Source organism: Chiloscyllium plagiosum, unplaced genomic scaffold, assembly GCF_037043375.1.
Source record: "Chiloscyllium plagiosum isolate Xiang-an unplaced genomic scaffold, Cpla_swu_hap1 HiC_scaffold_10, whole genome shotgun sequence".
Classification (NCBI taxonomy): Eukaryota; Metazoa; Chordata; class Chondrichthyes; order Orectolobiformes; family Hemiscylliidae; genus Chiloscyllium; species Chiloscyllium plagiosum.
This window is the reverse complement of record NW_028270148.1, coordinates 100,429,864-100,447,272: the sequence shown is the minus strand read 5'-3', so window position 1 is coordinate 100,447,272 and position 17,409 is coordinate 100,429,864. Positions and strand designations below refer to the sequence as shown.

General features: G+C 45.6%; 1 protein-coding gene across 15 annotated transcripts in view; it reads left to right on the top strand.

The window, feature by feature from the left end:
* Positions 1-17,409, top strand: part of syne1b (spectrin repeat containing, nuclear envelope 1b) — a 629,476-nt gene that overhangs the window by 157,099 nt on the left and 454,968 nt on the right. For all 15 annotated transcript variants that reach the window (XM_087991586.1, XM_087991587.1, XM_087991592.1 and 12 more), the window contains 6 exons: positions 799-972; positions 1,058-1,216; positions 6,146-6,310; positions 9,990-10,124; positions 12,817-12,975; positions 15,647-15,864. In XM_087991586.1, coding sequence (XP_087847712.1) covers positions 799-972; positions 1,058-1,216; positions 6,146-6,310; positions 9,990-10,124; positions 12,817-12,975; positions 15,647-15,864 — 1,010 coding nt within the window. The remainder of the gene's footprint in view (positions 1-798; positions 973-1,057; positions 1,217-6,145; positions 6,311-9,989; positions 10,125-12,816; positions 12,976-15,646; positions 15,865-17,409) is intronic.

The window sequence follows — 17,409 nt, the reverse complement described above, 5'->3', positions numbered from 1 at the left end:
CAGTGCGGCACTCTGTCAGTACTGACCCTGTGACAGTGCAGCACTCCCTCAGTACTGACCCTCTGATAGTGCAGCACTCCCTCAGTACTGACCCTCTGACAGTGCAGCACTCCCTCAGTACTGACCCTCTGACAGTGCAGCACTCCGTCAGTACTGACCCTCTGACAATGGAGCGCTCCCTCAGTACTAACCCTGTGACAGTGCAGCACACCCTCAGTACTGACCCTCCGACAGTGCAGCACTCCCTCAGTACTGACCCTCTGATAGTGCAGCACTCCCTCAGTACTGACTCTCTGATAGTGCAGCACTCCCTCAGTACTGATCCTCTGATAGTGCAGCACTCCCTCAGTACTGACCCTCCAACAGTGCAGCACTCCCTCAGTACTGACCCTCTGATAGTGCAGCACTCCCTCAGTACTGACTCTCTGATAGTGCAGTACTCCCTCAGTACTGATCCTCTGATAGTGCAGCGCTCCCTCAGTACTGACCCGACGACAGTGCAGCACTCCCTCAGTACTGACCCGACGACAGTGTAGCACTCCCTCAGTACTGACCCGACGACAGTGCAGCACTCCCTCAGTACTGACCTGATGACAGTGCAGCACTCCCTCAGTACTGACCCCTAGATGGTGCAGCACTCCCTCAGTGGTTAAAACTCCAAATCAAGCTTTTAAGAGGTTGGTATTGAAAATGTCTGTTCCAATACAAATGTTGAGAAAGTGACTTGATGTTGAATAAGTCACACTCGGTGTGTGTCTCACTGTCTGATGTTAATGTCTGCCCTTCTCTATTGTATAGGTTCGGGAGCGCTGTCAGTGTTTGCTCCTGGAAGCTCAGCAGTTGCTGAGTCCCCTAGATGAGCTGGAGAAGGAGATCACAGCTTTCTTTGAGTCATTGAATCATGCCAATCAAATTACCTCCCCGGGGGAAGCTGAGGGTCACTCCGTAGCCGGTTTCAAGGCCAGACACCAGGTAGGTGCCAATCCCACCGGAGGGCAGCAGGGTTTGATGATGGTGTCTTGGTACTAAAACCCTTGCTCCTTTTCCCCCAATACAGGAATTGGCAGATTGCCAGGAGGATTGCAAACAAGCAGCGATTGCGGCAGAGAGGAACATGCAGGTCGTTCAGAGCCTGCTGAGTGACAGCAAAGTCCTGCGGCACTTGGATTTCTCCATTCTTCAGAAGAAAATCCTTCATATTCAGGCAGCATTCCAGGTGACTCTCCATTACTGCGAACTTAACCGGTCTTCAAGCCTTCATTTACACTGCTCTCCAACTGGAACCCTAAACCCATTGGACAGAGAAGCAAGTGTTTACTCAGTGTTACTCACTGTGAATGGGAATGCTTGCAAGTTTGGAATCAGAGCACATTTATAGCTCAGAGGCCATGTGTTCCATTGTCTCTGTGTCAGCTTTGTTCAAGCAACCAAATTAGTCCCACAGCCCCAAACTCTCCCCATAGCCCTGTACCAATCTCAAACTAATCCCACAGCCCCAAACTCTCCCCACAGCCCTGAGTCAATCTAAAACTAACCCCACTGCCCCAATGTCTCCCCGTAGCCCTGTACCAATCTCAAACTAATCCCACAGCCCCAATCTCTCCCCATAGCTCTGAGTCAATCTAGAACTAACCCCACTGCCCCAATCCCTCCCCGTAGCCCTGTACCAATCTCAAACTAATTACACTGCCCCAATCCCTCCCCGTAGCCCTGTACCAATCTGAAACTAATCCCACAGCTCCAATCTCTCCCCAGAGCTCTGAGTCAATCTAAAACTAACCCCACTGCCCCAATGTCTCCCCGTAGCCCTGTACCAATCTCAAACTAATCCCACTGCCCCAATCTCTCTCCATAGCTCTGAGTCAATCTAAAACTAACCCCACTGCCCCAATCTCTCCCTGTAGCCCTGTACCAATCTCAAACTAATCCCACAGCCCCAAACTCTCCCCACAGCCCCGAGTCAATCTAAAACTAACCCCACTGCCTCAATGTCTCCCCGTAGCCCTGTACCAATCTCAAACTAATCCCACAGCCCCAAACTCTCCCCACAGCCCTGAGTCAATCTAAAACTAACCCCACTGCCCCAATCTCTCCCTGTAGCCCTGTACCAATCTCAAACTAATCCCACAGCCCCAATCTCTCCCCAGAGCTCTGAGTCAATCTAAAACTAACCCCACTGCCCCAATCTCTCCCTGTAGCCCTGTACCAATCTCAAACTAATCCCACAGCCCCGAGTCAATCTAAAACTAACCCCACTGCCCCAATGTCTCCCCGTAGCCCTGTACCAATCTAAAACTAATCCCACAGCTCCAATCTCTCCCCATAACTCTGAATCAATCTAAAACTAACCCCACTGCCCCAATCTCTCCCTGTAGCCCTGTACCAATCTCAAACTAACCCCACTGCCCCAATCTCTCCCTGTAGCCCTGTACCAATCTCAAACTAATCCCACTGCCCTAATCTCTCCCCATAGCCCTGTATCAATCTAAAATTAACCCCACTGCCCCAATCTCTCCCCAGATCCTTGTATCAATTTAAAAGTGAACTCTCTCCCTTGCGTTTTCACCATAGCGTTGTGTCTTTCTCTGCCAGAATACATTTCCCAAATTTTCCATCACAGGCACAATGCTCTTTCTGTCAAATGCTCCCAGGTGGAAGCCATATTGAGGTGGAAGCCATATTGTGCACCAGCGAAGTGTCAAAATGATCCCTAGCCTCTCTCTTAGTGACTGTTTTAAATTGATTAATTTTAGCTGCTAATACTTGATTCAGAAGAAATTATCAATTAAAATGGGCAGGCTGAAATGAACTGTGCAGGTATCTTTATCTACTATCTAACCTTATCTACAGTAGACCAGGTAGGCTAGAACTCATTTCAAGGACATTACATCTGGGATTGGGTTGCGACACTACGGCTTATGAAATGGTTGTCCTCCTTGATATACCTAATATAAAATTCCAGCTCAAGTATCAGCCTAGAAAAAATACATTCTTTACCTGTGTAAGGTTTATAATTTAAGGCAGCTATTTTAATCAATTAGCATTTATCTCTGGCATAGAGCTTCATCCACTGAGAGTGATGGTAAGACTACTCTCAACACAGGGAGCTTTGTTTTATTATTGAGCCTATTTTTCTCATTCAACTTGTTCAGAGATGTTTTTGTGCACCTTTGGAGCACATGGAACTTGAACCGAGGCTGCCTGGTTCAGGGGTAGGGACACTACCACTGCACCACAGGAGGGCCCTATCACCCTTGCAGATGTTAATTTGTGTCACCTGGCCTCACAGACACAGAGAGAAAGTGGGGATTCTTATCAGTGTAGTAAAACCTATCACAGAGGTGAACCCAGTTGCCAGTGAGCAGTAAAGGTAGATGCTGCATATCAAGTGTGAGGGTTCAGTGAATTATACAGAAATTACAGCACGTCTGGCTTGTCTCTAGTCCATCCTTCATAGGCACACTATCCTAATCCCACTTTCCCATGTCCCTATGCTCCACATTTCCTTCCATCACTTATTGTTCTTAAATATTTCAGTAGAACATAGAACATTACAGCTGTTATGATATGGGGTAAACCCTCCTGCTTAATTTAAAACCAGCAATACAGAAAAGATTTGTTCCATGCAGTAATCTGTAAAACTCCGAGTGGCCAAGAACTATTTAAAGTAAAAATTAACAACTTTATTTCTTAAAGTATAACAGAGAATAATTAACTAACCACTATTTACAATTTCTTCCTCTAACCTATCTTTGAACTTTCCTTCAATAATACTAGTCCGATAAAACTCCCAGTTCAGATTTACAAAGCCACCCTTCTTATCTCCAAACCAGGCAGCTTTCGTTCTTCTATTCCAATCTTTCTGTGTCTTCTTTTCTTCTTCTTCGGAATTTCTGTGTCACAGATTACTGATCGAAAAGGTACTTTTAGGACAGCTATTTTTCAAGCAGTCTGTTTACTTGCAGGGTTTGGCAGATCTCCTCTCAACTGTTCAATTTTCTCTGGTCTTTTACCCTCAAAGCATCGGATTGTGTCATTGGCTTTTAAGATTGTCAGTATACTCAATTCAAACTGGATTGGAGCTTGATATTTTTCGGGGTAGAATTGAAACTGATTGGCCAAATTTAACTTTGTTTTTGTCTCCAAACAATGAGCTAATCAAATTGTTCGACCAAGTGTTACATTGTTACCTTATTGAGAACACTTGGGTGCTATGTCCGGTAGTTCTGCTACTTTTAACTCTCTTAAAGTACACCCACATCTTCATAACACAGTGCAGTACAGGCCCTTCGGCCCTCAATGCTACGCCTACCTGTGAAACCAATCTGAAGCCTGTCTAACCTATTCTGTTTCATTTTCGTCCATATAACTATCTAGTGACCATTTAAATGCCTTAAGGTTGGTGAGTCGACTACTGTTGCAGGCAGTGTGTTCCATGTCCCTAATACTCTCTGAACAAAGAAACTACCTCTGACATTTGTCCTATATCTATCACTCCTCAATTTAAAGCTGTGTCCCCTCATGCTAGCCATCACTATCCAAGGAAAAAGGCTCTCACTGTCGATCCCATCTAACCCTCTGATTATCTTCTATGTCTCGATTTAGTCACCTCTCAACCTTCTTCTCTCTAATGAAAACAGCCGCAAGTTCCTCAGCCTTTCCTCATAAGACCTTCCCTACAGAGCAGGCGACATCCTAGTAAATCTCCTCTGAACTCTTTCCAAAGCTTCCACATCCCTCCTATAATGTGGTAACCAGAACTATAAGCAATACTCCAAGTGCAGCCACCCCAGAGTTTTGTACAGCTGCAACATGATCTTATGAAACTCGATCCCTCTACTAATAAAAGCTAACACGTTGTGTGCCTTCTTTATAACCCGGTGAACTTGGGTGGCAACTTGCAGGGATCTATGTATATGAACACCGAGATCTCTCTGCTCATCTACACTACCAAGAACTTACCATTAACCCAGTACTCTTTATTCCTGTTGCCCCTTCCAAAGTGAATGACCTCACACTTGTCCACATTAAACTCCATTTGCCACCTCTCAGCCCAGCCCTGCAGCTTATCTATGTCCCTCTGTTATCTACAACATCCTTCTGCATTATCTACAACTCCACATGATCCCTAGTTCAGCCATTGATTCCCACAAGCTTCTGTGGAAGTCCAGCTGCCTAACTCTGAGGGGAAGAATTTGTAAAAACTCAAGAGAAATGGCCAACACCATTTAGGCTATCTTTCCTGGATTTGTGTGGCAGGCTGTGAGGCTGTAAGATAGGAGAAACAATGTGGAAATTCAGCCGGAGTGTGACCCACACAGAGGGCTTCAAGGGGCATGGGCATAAAGTGGGAATATGGTATTGAAATAGAGGATCAGCCTTGAATGGCAGAGCAGGGTCGAAGGGCCGAATGGCCTACTCCTGCTCCTCATTTCGATGTTTCAATGTTTCAGAGGTCACACAGAAAGGCAAGGCTGACCACTGTGATGTTTACAACAACAAGCTGATTTTATATAGCGCAGGTAATGCCGCAAAGTGGAAAGTAAAACATCCCCGGAAACTTCACACAAGCATCATCGACACTGAGTCACCAAGATAGACTTGGAGCTGACCAAATGCGTATCCAAAGAGTTAGGATTAAAGAAAGAAAGAGAATTAGATAGTCACAAATGTGCATTCAGCTGAATGTTATAAACCAGGTTCCTCTCTACCCCTCAGGTAGGTGTGGAAGATCCCTGGCGTTATTGGTAAGGGAACAATTACAGCCTCATTCACCCCTCAACCGATACATAATTCATTTATTTCATTCATGTTTCAAATGAAAGAGATTGTATTATTCAGAGTCTTCTCACAACCTCAGAACATCCCAAAGTTTTCCCACCAATAGTTTTCAGGATGATATGTAAGATCCGATGATTATTGAATGTGAGTCAGGCAGCTTTCTCAACATCCTGGCCAATAGTTATCCCTCAGTCCATAACTAAAACAGAAAATGATGCTCATGATGATGTTAGTGAGATCAAGCTGTGCCCAATTTGGCTGCTATGTTTCCCACAATCCAACACTTCAGAAGCAGCCCACAGGACTTTGCAACAAGCTCTGTTTCTCGTTATGAACCTGCATCTTGCACACTGTTATCCGACAGGAACTGGTGAAGCAGGGAGCGGAGTGGAGGACGCGTATGGAAACAAACAGTAATCTGCTGAAGAGATTCGAAGACTGCAGGAAGGATCTGGAAATGGTCCTGCAATCGACCCAGACAGCCATGGCGGAAGTGGGGAACCCCGATCGGCTTTTGGCGAGGCACACGGTGAGAAGTGGGGAGCCTCTGAGGAGGCCGAGCTGTAAGATAGACACCTCTGTCGCTATGCAGTCCGATCCAGAACCTCATGTGGGGTTAGAGCACGTGGAAGCTGGAGAGCACTGTAGGACTGAGTATAGGAGTTGGGATGTCAGGTTGAAGTTGTACAGGATGTTGGTGAAGCCTTTTCTGGTTATAGGGAGGATATTATTAAGCCGAAGAGGGTTCGGAAGAGGTTTATCAGGATATTGTTGATATTGGAGGGTTTGAGTTATAAAGACAGGATGGATTGGCTGGGACTTTTTTCACTGGAGCATAGGATGTTGAGAGGTGACCTTACAGAGGTTTATAAAATCATGAGGGGTATAGATAAGAGGAATGGCAGGGTTGGGGATTTCAAGACTGGGGACATATTTTTAAAATGAGAGAAGATTTAAAAAGGACATGAGGGGCGACTTTTTTACACAGAGTGCTCCGAGTGTGGAATGAACTTCCACAGGAAGTGGTGGATGCGGGTATTGTTACAACGTTCAAAAGGCAGTTGGATAGGTCCATGAATAAGAAATGTTTGGAGGGATATGGGCCAAGCGCAGGCTAGTGGGACTAGTTTAGTTGGGCTGGTTACCTGTTTCTTTGCTGTATGACTCTATGACTCTGTGTGAATCATTGATTTGATATCCTCGCAAGAGCTTTCTTGTTCCGGGTAACGTTGCCTGATTGACAAATGTTTCAAGCATTTTTCTGCTCATATTTCAGATTCACAGTATTTTGCTTCCTAGAACAGGGGCGTGTTTTCTGATTGGGATGGTGCGCCACCCATCGGAAACCCATTGCATATGTCCAACCTGCGACTTCTGGACCATTAATATTTTGGGTTTTTGGGCGGATTATCCATGTTTACTGTCTGTGGATTAGAATCCATGTGGAGAGATTCCAAATTAGAGAATTTACCAACATCGCACAGATTTACCCCTATGGTCCTCTTCTGTGTGTTGCTAATCTGACCCCATAAAGCAGGTTCAGCTCAGTTATTAACTCATAGGGAGACAGTATCAATAACTGAAGAGGACTTACAAACTCTTGTTAGTGACAGAGCTAGTGATAATGCTTTCAGTTCATGCCAGCTGAGCTGCATGCAAGCAGTTGGTTAGCTCAGTTGGCTGGACAGCTTGTTTGTATTACACAGTGATAACAACGGCATGGGGTCTATTCCTACTCCAGCTGAGGTTGCCATTATGGACCGTCCTCAATCTCTCCCCTTGCCTGAGGTGTGGTCACTCTCAGGTTAAATCACTACCAACCATCTTTCGCTCACGAGAGAGCAGGCTGTGATGACGTTTTCACACTAGTTGGAGCTTGTAATTGACCAACCATTAAAACTGGTTGTCAAAACTATTAACCAGATATAGATACTAATAGCAATAAAATCCCTGAAAATAAATGGTAAAAATTTAACTGGCCCATAAAGCCTGCTCCTGTTTTTATCTGCTGTTTTACACACACACTCACACACACATACACACACACTCACACACACATATACACACACACTCTCACACACACACTCACACACAGACACACTCACACACACATACATTCACACACACACACACACACAAACTCACACACAGACACACTCACACACACATACATTCACACACACACACACACAAACTCACACACACATACACGCACACTCTCTCACACACACACACATACACACACTCACACACACACATACACACTCACACTCACACACATACTCACACACACATACACACACTCACACTGACACACACATATACACTCACACATACATACTCACACACACATACATACACACACACACAACACACACGCACTCACATACACACACACTCACACACATACACACACACATATGCACGCTCACACACACACACATACTCACATACACACACACTCACACGCATACACACACATACACACACTCACACATGCACGTACACACGCATATACACACACACACACACAAACTCACCACACACTCACATACACACACACACTCACACACACACTCACACACTCACACTTTCACACATAGATTCTGACACACATACACTGTTCCACATGTCCACTCTTACACACATATTCTCACACACATACATTCTTACACATATACACTTTTACACCCACACACTGGTACATATACACATTCTTACACACACTCTTACACATGTATATTTTTAAATGTAAATGCTCTTACACACATACACTTTACACCCATACACGTTTACACATATATACACACTCTTACACACATGCACTCTACACATATGCACTCTTACATGTATACACACTTACACATATACACATTCTTACACATATACACTCTTACACAAATACTCTCTTACACATATCCACACTCTTACACACTCACATCCTTTTACGCACATACACGATGACACACACACACACCGTTACACATATGCATTCTTATTCATAGACATACAGACAGACCGACACACACACAACACACACTCCAGTTCAGTCTCACTCATTCACACACACACATGCACACTCATACACCCATTCACTATTCAGTCTCACTCATTCACTCAAACACTCACCCACGAACTTTGTCTCTCTCTGTTTGTCCCCCTTACTCTCTTTCTCACACTCTCTCTTTCATTCTGTCCTTCACTGACAAGTCTCACCCTACTCTCTGGGATGCTGGGATGAGTCCCAGTGCCCCCACCAAAGCCCTGGCTGAAGCTATCAACCCAAACCATCCCAATGTAACCGCAAACAAAAACAGCAGGTGTTGGAGAAACTCAGCAGGCGTGGCAGCATCTGTGGAGAGAGAAAAGGAGTTAACGTTTCGTGTCCAGTGACCCTTTGTCAGAACTCATAACAGAACCTATCCAGGGTTGCTGAGGGCACTTTGTAAGTAACCCCATCCTGGTGATGACCAGTTTACTCAGCATGGATCTGGGATGGAATTTGGTCCCTGGGAAAAATCATGGTGCCGTTGAGGAAGAGCTATTAGAGGTTTTTTTAAAAAAAAAATGTTTCACAGGATATGGGACAATTTTTGTGTCCATCCCTTCTCCACCTGCTGCAGTCCATCTGCTCCAGGTTATGCTGTATTCTGCTGAAATAAACTTATCCTGTAAATCTATTAATTGATTGAGAATTAAATTTGTGCTTGGCATAGAGTACATGAGGCAAAAGTGAGGACTGCAGATGCTGGAGATCAGAGTCAAGATTAGAGCGGTGCTGGAAAAGCACAGCAGGTCAGGTAGCATCCGAGGAGCAGGAAAATCGACGTTTTGGGCAGGAGCCCTTCCTCAGGAATGAAGCTGAGAGCCTCTGGGGCAGAGTATATGAGAGCCAGTTGGTGGATTGGCAACCACAAATGAAAACAGAAGTTGCTGGAAAAGCTCAGCAGGCCTGGCAGCATCTGTGAAGAGAAATCAGAGTTAACGTTTCAGGTTCACCCCCTCAGAACAGGTCACTGAATCCGAAACGTTAACTCTGATTTCTCTTCACAGATGCTGCCAAATCTGCCAAGCTTTTCCAGCAACTTCTGTTTCTGATTTACGGTATCTGCAGTTCTTTCAGTTTTTATTAGGTGGATTTACAGTGCTGAGACATACATTAGTTGATGATGGTTAATCTTATTCATGGTCTAATTGCTTCCTCCCAGGAGTTCTTTGGCCAGCTAGATCAGAGAACATTGAATGCTTTTCTGAAGGCCTGCGATGAGCTGACTGACATCCTCCCTGAACAGGAGCAGCAAGGCCTGCAGGATACTGTCCGCAGTCTGCACAAGCAGTGGAAGGTCAGTGCTGCAGAAACTCGGGAATACTGTGGGATGGGGGAATAGATAATGGGACTGGAGACATCAGGAACACCAGGAAGCTCAATTAGCCACTCAGGCCTCCTTCACTTAGATCACGGCTGACTCACCAGGGCTCAGGAACTGATATCAAATACTTTTAAATTTCATAAACCTCGCAACCCAACTTTGTCCAGAACTAAATACTGTGCTCAAATTGACTCTGACCAAGGGTTGAAGCGAGATACTGAAACTGGATGTAGGTTTGTTCGCTAAGCTGGAAGGTTCATTTCCAGACGTTTCGTCACCCAACTTGGTAACATTTTCAGTGGTCCTCTGGTCGAAGCACTGTTCATGATTCCTGCTTTCTATTTATATGTTTGGATTTCTTTGGGTTGGTGATTTCATTTCCTGTGGTGATGTCATTTCCTGTTTTTTTTTCTCAATCTATCAACAAACACACTGAGTTAGACTCTAACGGGGTGCTAGATGGGGTCTAACTCGGTGTGTTTGTTGATAGATTGAGAAAAGGAACAGGAAATGACATCACCACAGGAAATGACATCATCAACCCAAAGAAACCCAAACATATAAATAGAAAGCAGGAATCATGAACAGTGCTTTGCCCGGAGGCCCACTGAAGATGTTACCTAGTAGGGTGACGAAATGTCTGGAAATGAACCTTCCAGCTCAGCGAACAAACCTACATCCAGAACCTCAACGTGAGCCACAAATCTTCTCAAAACTCGTGGAGATTCTGAAGCACCCCTTCACCCCCTTTTGGACTCAGGCCCTCTCAAAAATAAAGACTGATGTTCGATTAGGCTTTTATTTATAGAATCTCTACAGTGTGGAAGTAGACTATTCAGCCCATCGAGTCCACACCGACCCTCCGAAGAGCATCTCACCCAGATACATCCCCTACCCCATAACCCTGCATTTCCCATAACCAATCCACCTAACCTGCATATCCCTGGGCATTATGGACAATTTAGCATAGCCAGTCCACCTAACCTGCACATTCCTGGGCATTATGGGCAATTTAGCAGGGCCAATCCACCTAACATGCACATCTTTGGACTGTAGGAGGAAACTGGAGCACCCGGGGGATACCCACGCAGACACAGGGTGGACATGAAAACTCCACACAGGCAGTCACCCAAGGGTGGAACCAAACCTGGGTCCTGGCTGCTGTGATGTAGCAGTGCTAACCACTGAGCCACCGTGCCACCCCATTTTGTCTGAGTTTCTGCACAGTAAACATGGTAATAATGTTGGGGGCATGAGGTTAGTGATTGAAGTCTAAAGGGGTTTTTGTATTATATGTTAAAGGAACCCTGAGTTTCAGTCCCAGCATCCCTCAGTTTACGGATACAATGTACAGCAAGGCTGACTGTCATTGTCAATATAGAATAATATGGATCTACAAGTTGGCGTCCCTCAGCACTAAGATCCTGAGGCCTTGGGCTAGATTTTCATCCGGGAATTGGGAATTGTCAGGAGCAGGGGAGGGGTCAGATGTCTTGATAGCATGATCCTGCCACTCAACTGGTGGTGTTTACCCCCTTGAGCACAGGGTAGGGTCATATGGCCCACCCTTTTGTACTGAGACATTGGCCTGGTTCTGAATCAGAATATGAGGCCCCCTAACCATCATTGACACCTTGTCCCCTCAAGGATTCATTTCTGTCCACTATATAAATCAGCTAAAGCAATCAAACAGTACAACATGATCTACTTGCAAAACATAATCCTTTTAATGGTTCATAAATCTACCACTAGATCCAAGCCTATAGACCCTGTCAGAATCCATTAATAAGTTTGGAATTCAGGCAAGCATTCATAATGATATCCCATTGATCAACTTGGTCAACAAAGCATCTAGAGGCGAATACATTAAAACCTTTGAGGTCAGTCAGAAACTGAGCCATCTGTTGGAGCTTTGAAACAGCCAAACAAATGGCTGAGCCAATACAGAGGAACCTCGATTACCTGAGCGACACGGGTGGGGAGTATTTTGTTTGGATAACCAAATGCCAGGTAACACAGTTTAACCAAGCATCAGGACCTTGCGATCTTGTTCAGATAATCCAAAATTTGGATAATTGAATGCCGGATAATCGAGGTTCCTCTGTAATTTACATGGTCAGATTTTGATTCCAATGTTGTATGGTGCAGAGTAGTACTTTATCTAGTGGGATGATGAATTCTAATGTATGTGTCACAATTCTGTTTGATTTAATGGTCACTTACCTTTTCAAAACGAAGCCCTTACCACATAGTCTTCCGACACGACACACAAAGTTGGCAACCCCTTTTGAGCTTAACTCTCAAACGCTTCCCATTTCTAATCATGGTTTGCCCCCGCCCCGCCTCTGAGCTGGGGTAAAGCACACTGCCTTGAGGTGCCACTCTGTGGTATTAGGGACGATCTGAAAAGCCCACTCCCAGATTGGAACTTGCAAGATTGGGGCAGCAGAAGCAGGCTGATAACCGAGACCCTTATTCCACTACGGATCAAAGTCGCTGACAAGGGGTGGGAATCTCAGGATTGCATTCCACCGGACGTTTGTAAAGCCTGCCTGAGGTGGCTCAAGCCCATGGTGTGACAGGAAGAGCTGGTCTCGAGTGATCGCCAGTATACCTTTCCAAACTTTGGCTTTTGATTTTCACGATGCTGCTTGGATTATTTCAGGACCTTCAGGCTGAAGCCCCCTACCACTTGCTCCGCCTCCAGATTGAAGCAGCCAGAAATAAGCTGGTGGAGATGATGGAGGAATGTAAACTACAACTGGAAAAGGAGAACAAGCTCTTAACCAGCACCAACAGTGAAGAGCTTATTGTACAACACAAGGTAAGCACTGAGTGTGGTCACTTGCTGGCTTGTCTCCAGACAGGACTTGACGAGTGACAGAGTGGCCTCCGTTTGTTTTATACATGTGTGGGATGCCAGCAATTTTCTCCAGTCCCTCTAGATCCTTTTATGTAACGTGGAGACCAAAATTGCGATCAAACCAAGCCACGTATAAATATAACATACCCCGAGAGTTCTTCAAATCCAGTTGCCCACGTGGTCTCAACCCAGATGGAGGCCTGCTCCTGGGTAGCATGGTGGCTCGGTATTTAGCACTGCTGCCTCAAGGATCCAGGTTCAATTCCACTCCGAGGTGACTGTTTTTGTGTTCTCCCTATGTCTGTGTAGCTTTCCCCCTGCATAGAGTCATAGAGATGTACAGCACGGAAGCAGACCCTTCGGTCCAACCTGTCCATGCCGACCAGATATCCCAACCCAATCTAGTCCCACCTGTCACCACTCGGCCCATATCCCTCTAAACCCTTCCTATTCATATACCCATCCAGATGCCTTTTAAATGTTGCAATTGTACCAGCCTCCACCACATCCTCTGGCAGCTCATTCCACACATGTACCACCCTCTGCGTGAAAAAGTTGCCCCTTAGGTCTCTTTTATATCTTTCCCCTCTCACCCTAAACCTATGCCCTCTAGTTCTGGACTTCCTGACCTCAGGGAAAAGACCTTGTCTGTTTATCCTATCCATGCTCCTCATAATTTTATAAACCTCTATAAGGTCACCCCTCAGCCTCCGACACTCCAGGGAGAACAGCCCCAGCCTGTTCAGCCTCTCCCTGTAGCTCAAATCCTCCAACCCTGGCAACATCCTTGTAAATCTTTTCTGAACCCTTTCAAGTTTCACAACATCTTTCCGATAGGAAGGAGACCAGAATTGTCCACGAGCTTTGGTGGATTAGCCATGGGAAATACAGGAGTGGAATGGTTGTTGATTCTGATTGGGATGTTCTTTGGAGGGTTATTACTGACTCAGTGGGCCAAATGGCCTCTTTCTGAGCTGTAGGGATTCTATGAATCTCTCTATAGAAATGAGCTGCAGTGCAAATTCTATTTTGGTTTATGACCTTGTTAGCATCTGTAACTACCTTTCATGATTTGTGAGTTAGGATATCTTATACATCTTTGCTTTTGCACCCCATTTAGACTCATTCTTCCTGCAGACTTAGTGACTTTTGTTATCTTCCAAACAAAATGCATCATTTTGCACTTATAAATGAGTGTGCCATTTCAACATTGATTTATATAGATTAAATGGTTTCATTTTGCATGATGTCACAGATGAATTTCATACTTATTTTGCGAACACTGAATTTGCCCAAATCACAGTTGTGCAATCAGTTAGTGCGTTTGGCTATTAACTGAAAGGCTGGTGGTTCGAGCCCACCCAAGGACGGCTACCTTTTTTACAATTGCAACATTTAAGAGGCATTTGGATGGGTATATGAATAGGAAGGGTTTGGAGGGATATGGGTTGGGTGCTGGCAGGTGGGACTAGATTGGATTGGGATATCTGGTCGGCATGGACGGGTTGGACCGAAGGGTCTGTTTCTGTGCTATACATCTCTGTGACTCTATGACATGGCCCTCAGCCTTGGCACCATCAGGTCATGTGGTTCCACTAGGCGGCCACTTGGTGGAGCATCGGCAGCCATGTTCATACTCAGTTAAGGACAGAGTGGCCATCTCCTCTAATTTTACCCAGATCGTTTATCATCCTGTATTTTCATTCTGAATTGAGTCCCCGTCCATTTTTCTTTACAATCCTGACTCTCAAGACAGACTTATTTTATGATTAATGCTCAGTTACATTGTTGGTTTCCCTTTAAGATGTGCTGGGAATGAGCTCGATATTTGCACTTCAAGAATTACTATTTATTTTTCCTTTACAACACTGGTTACACAGTCTACTTTACCTCTGTGAGGTTCCAGAGTTCCACACACCCTTCATCCTGATAGACTTATGTATGGTATGATTTGTCCAGCTAGCATGCACGGCAATACCTTTCACTGTATCTCAGTACATGTGACAGTAATAAATGAAATCATTATTCCATCACTGGTATGGTGCAGCATAATGGCTCAGTGATTAGCGCTGCTGCCTCACAGCGCCAGGGACCTGGGTTTGATTCCACTCTTGGGCAACTGTCTGTGTGGTGTTTGCATGTTCTCTGTGTCGGGTGTGCTCTGGTTTCCTCCCACAGTCCAAAGATGTACAGGCTTGGGGGATTGGCCATGTGAGATTGCCCCATAATGTGCAGGCTAGGTGGGTTAGCCATGGGACATGCAGGGTTGGAGGGAAAGGGGGTTGGGATGCTCTTTGGAGGGTTAGTGTGGATTGGGCTGAATGGCCTGCTTCCATGTTGAAGGGATTCGAGGGTATGTTATATTATTTGCTTAGCCAGCACAATTTTCCAATTCCTTTCTCTGAGGCTTCTCCAGTCCCACCTTTATCCCAGCGCGTGTATATGGCTTCCCATCTGGATGGCACCATGTCGGTGGCCAAGCCCTAGACTCATGCGCTCCTCCTTCTCGGGTTTGAGATCCCGGATTGGGGGGGGGGGGGGGGGAAATCAGGTTTGAAGACGTCCCTCGGGATCCCATTCAGCCTCTTACCATGACTGATGGGCTCCACCAACGACTGATTTCCCTTTTCAGGAGTTTTTCTCCGAGACTGGGAAGTTCGAGTGGTGCAGGAAGCGGGGCAAGGTGATCGGAGACCTCTGTCAGAAGCTGCCGGAATCTCGGAAGTACGAGGGGATCAGGACAAAACACGAAATGGACAAAAAGACGCTGAGGGAATTGCAAGGACTTATTGATGCCACCTACCAGAAAATATTGGATCAGCCCGACAAATGGAAGGAGTACAGGACGAGGTAACAGTGATGAGTGATACCGTGACCTGGGGTTTATTAACTTTCCCTCAAAGTAGCTTAGGAGTGGGCTCCTGGCCAAACTGGAGCCGTCTCTCACAAGATTGATCCTGGAAGTACAAAGTTCACTGTCCCCCACGTCCTGCGGAGTTTTGAATCATAGAATCATACCGTACTGAATAGGCTCTTCGGCCCATCTAGCCTGTACTGCCAAACATAGACTATTGTCTACACTAGGAAAAAGTGAGGAGTGCAGATGCTGGAAAACAGAGTTGAAGAGTGTGGCGCTGGAAAAGCACAGCAGGTCAGGCAGCATCTGAGGAGCAGGAGAGTCAACATTTCAAGAAAAGCTCTTCATCTGGAAGTCTAATGAAGGGCTTATGCTCAAAATGGTGACTCTCCTGCTCCTCAGATGCTGCCTGACCGGCTGTGCTTTTCCAACACCACACTTTTCCACTACTGTCTACACTAGTCCCAGTTACCCGTACTAGGCCCATAGCCTTGAATGTTATGGACTTCAGTTGCTCATCCAATGACTTTCTAAACGTTACGAGGATTCTCGCCTCAACAGCACTCCCCATGTATTGTATTCCAGACCCCTGCCAACCCTTGGTGTTTTTCCTCACGGCCCCTCTAAACTTCTTGTCTTACGCTTCGAAGATTATGCCCAGTTGTTATTGACCCTTTGACTGAAGGAAACAGCTGCTCTCTATCCACCCCTGTCCAGGCCCTTCATAATCTTATACACCTCGGTCAGAAATTCCCCTCCCCACCCCACCTCAGCCTTCTCTGTTTCAAAGTGCTTTCTCATTTTAATGTAATCCCCACTGGGAAGACTTCATGATTGGTTTAAAATCGGGTGGGGAGGATTCTGGAACAGGCCCAGACTGCTCTGAAGGAGCCTGGGGATGCTTGTGGAGGTGGGAGATGCCCCATCCCCGACCCCCGAAGGTGCTGTGACCCCTGATGGGGTGGAGCTTTGAGAATACTGGGAAGTGGCTAAGGTTTTGTCATATGTGATGGAGCTAAAGGGCCAGGATTGAATGTTCTTGTCCACTTAAGCCCCGCAGATAGTGCCCTCACGGCCTTAGCTTTCTCCTACTCTGTTCTAGACTTTAAAATATTAACATTTCCAATGTCAATAATTGTTAATGTTTTTAACTGCTAAAAACTGTTAAAAAAAGGTGACAGCTATTGATTGATTAAGCACTTTCAGAACAGCTGACAAAGGCATAAGGATTCTTGCACCACAATGGTAATGTCCCTACCTCTGGGCTAGACGGTCTAGGTTCAAATCCCACCTGCTCCAGAGGTATCTAAAGATGTGCAGGTTAGGTGAAATGGCCATGCTAAATTGCCTGTAGTATTCAGGGATGTGCAGGTTAGGTACTTTTGTTAGGGGTAAATGTAGGGGAATGGGTCTGGGTGGGTTACTCTTTGGAGGGTTAGTGTAGACTTGTTGGGCTGAAGGGCCTGTTCCCACACTGTAGGGATTCTATGCTGTGGACAGGTTGATTAGAAAAGATGAGAATGAAGTAAGTATGCTGG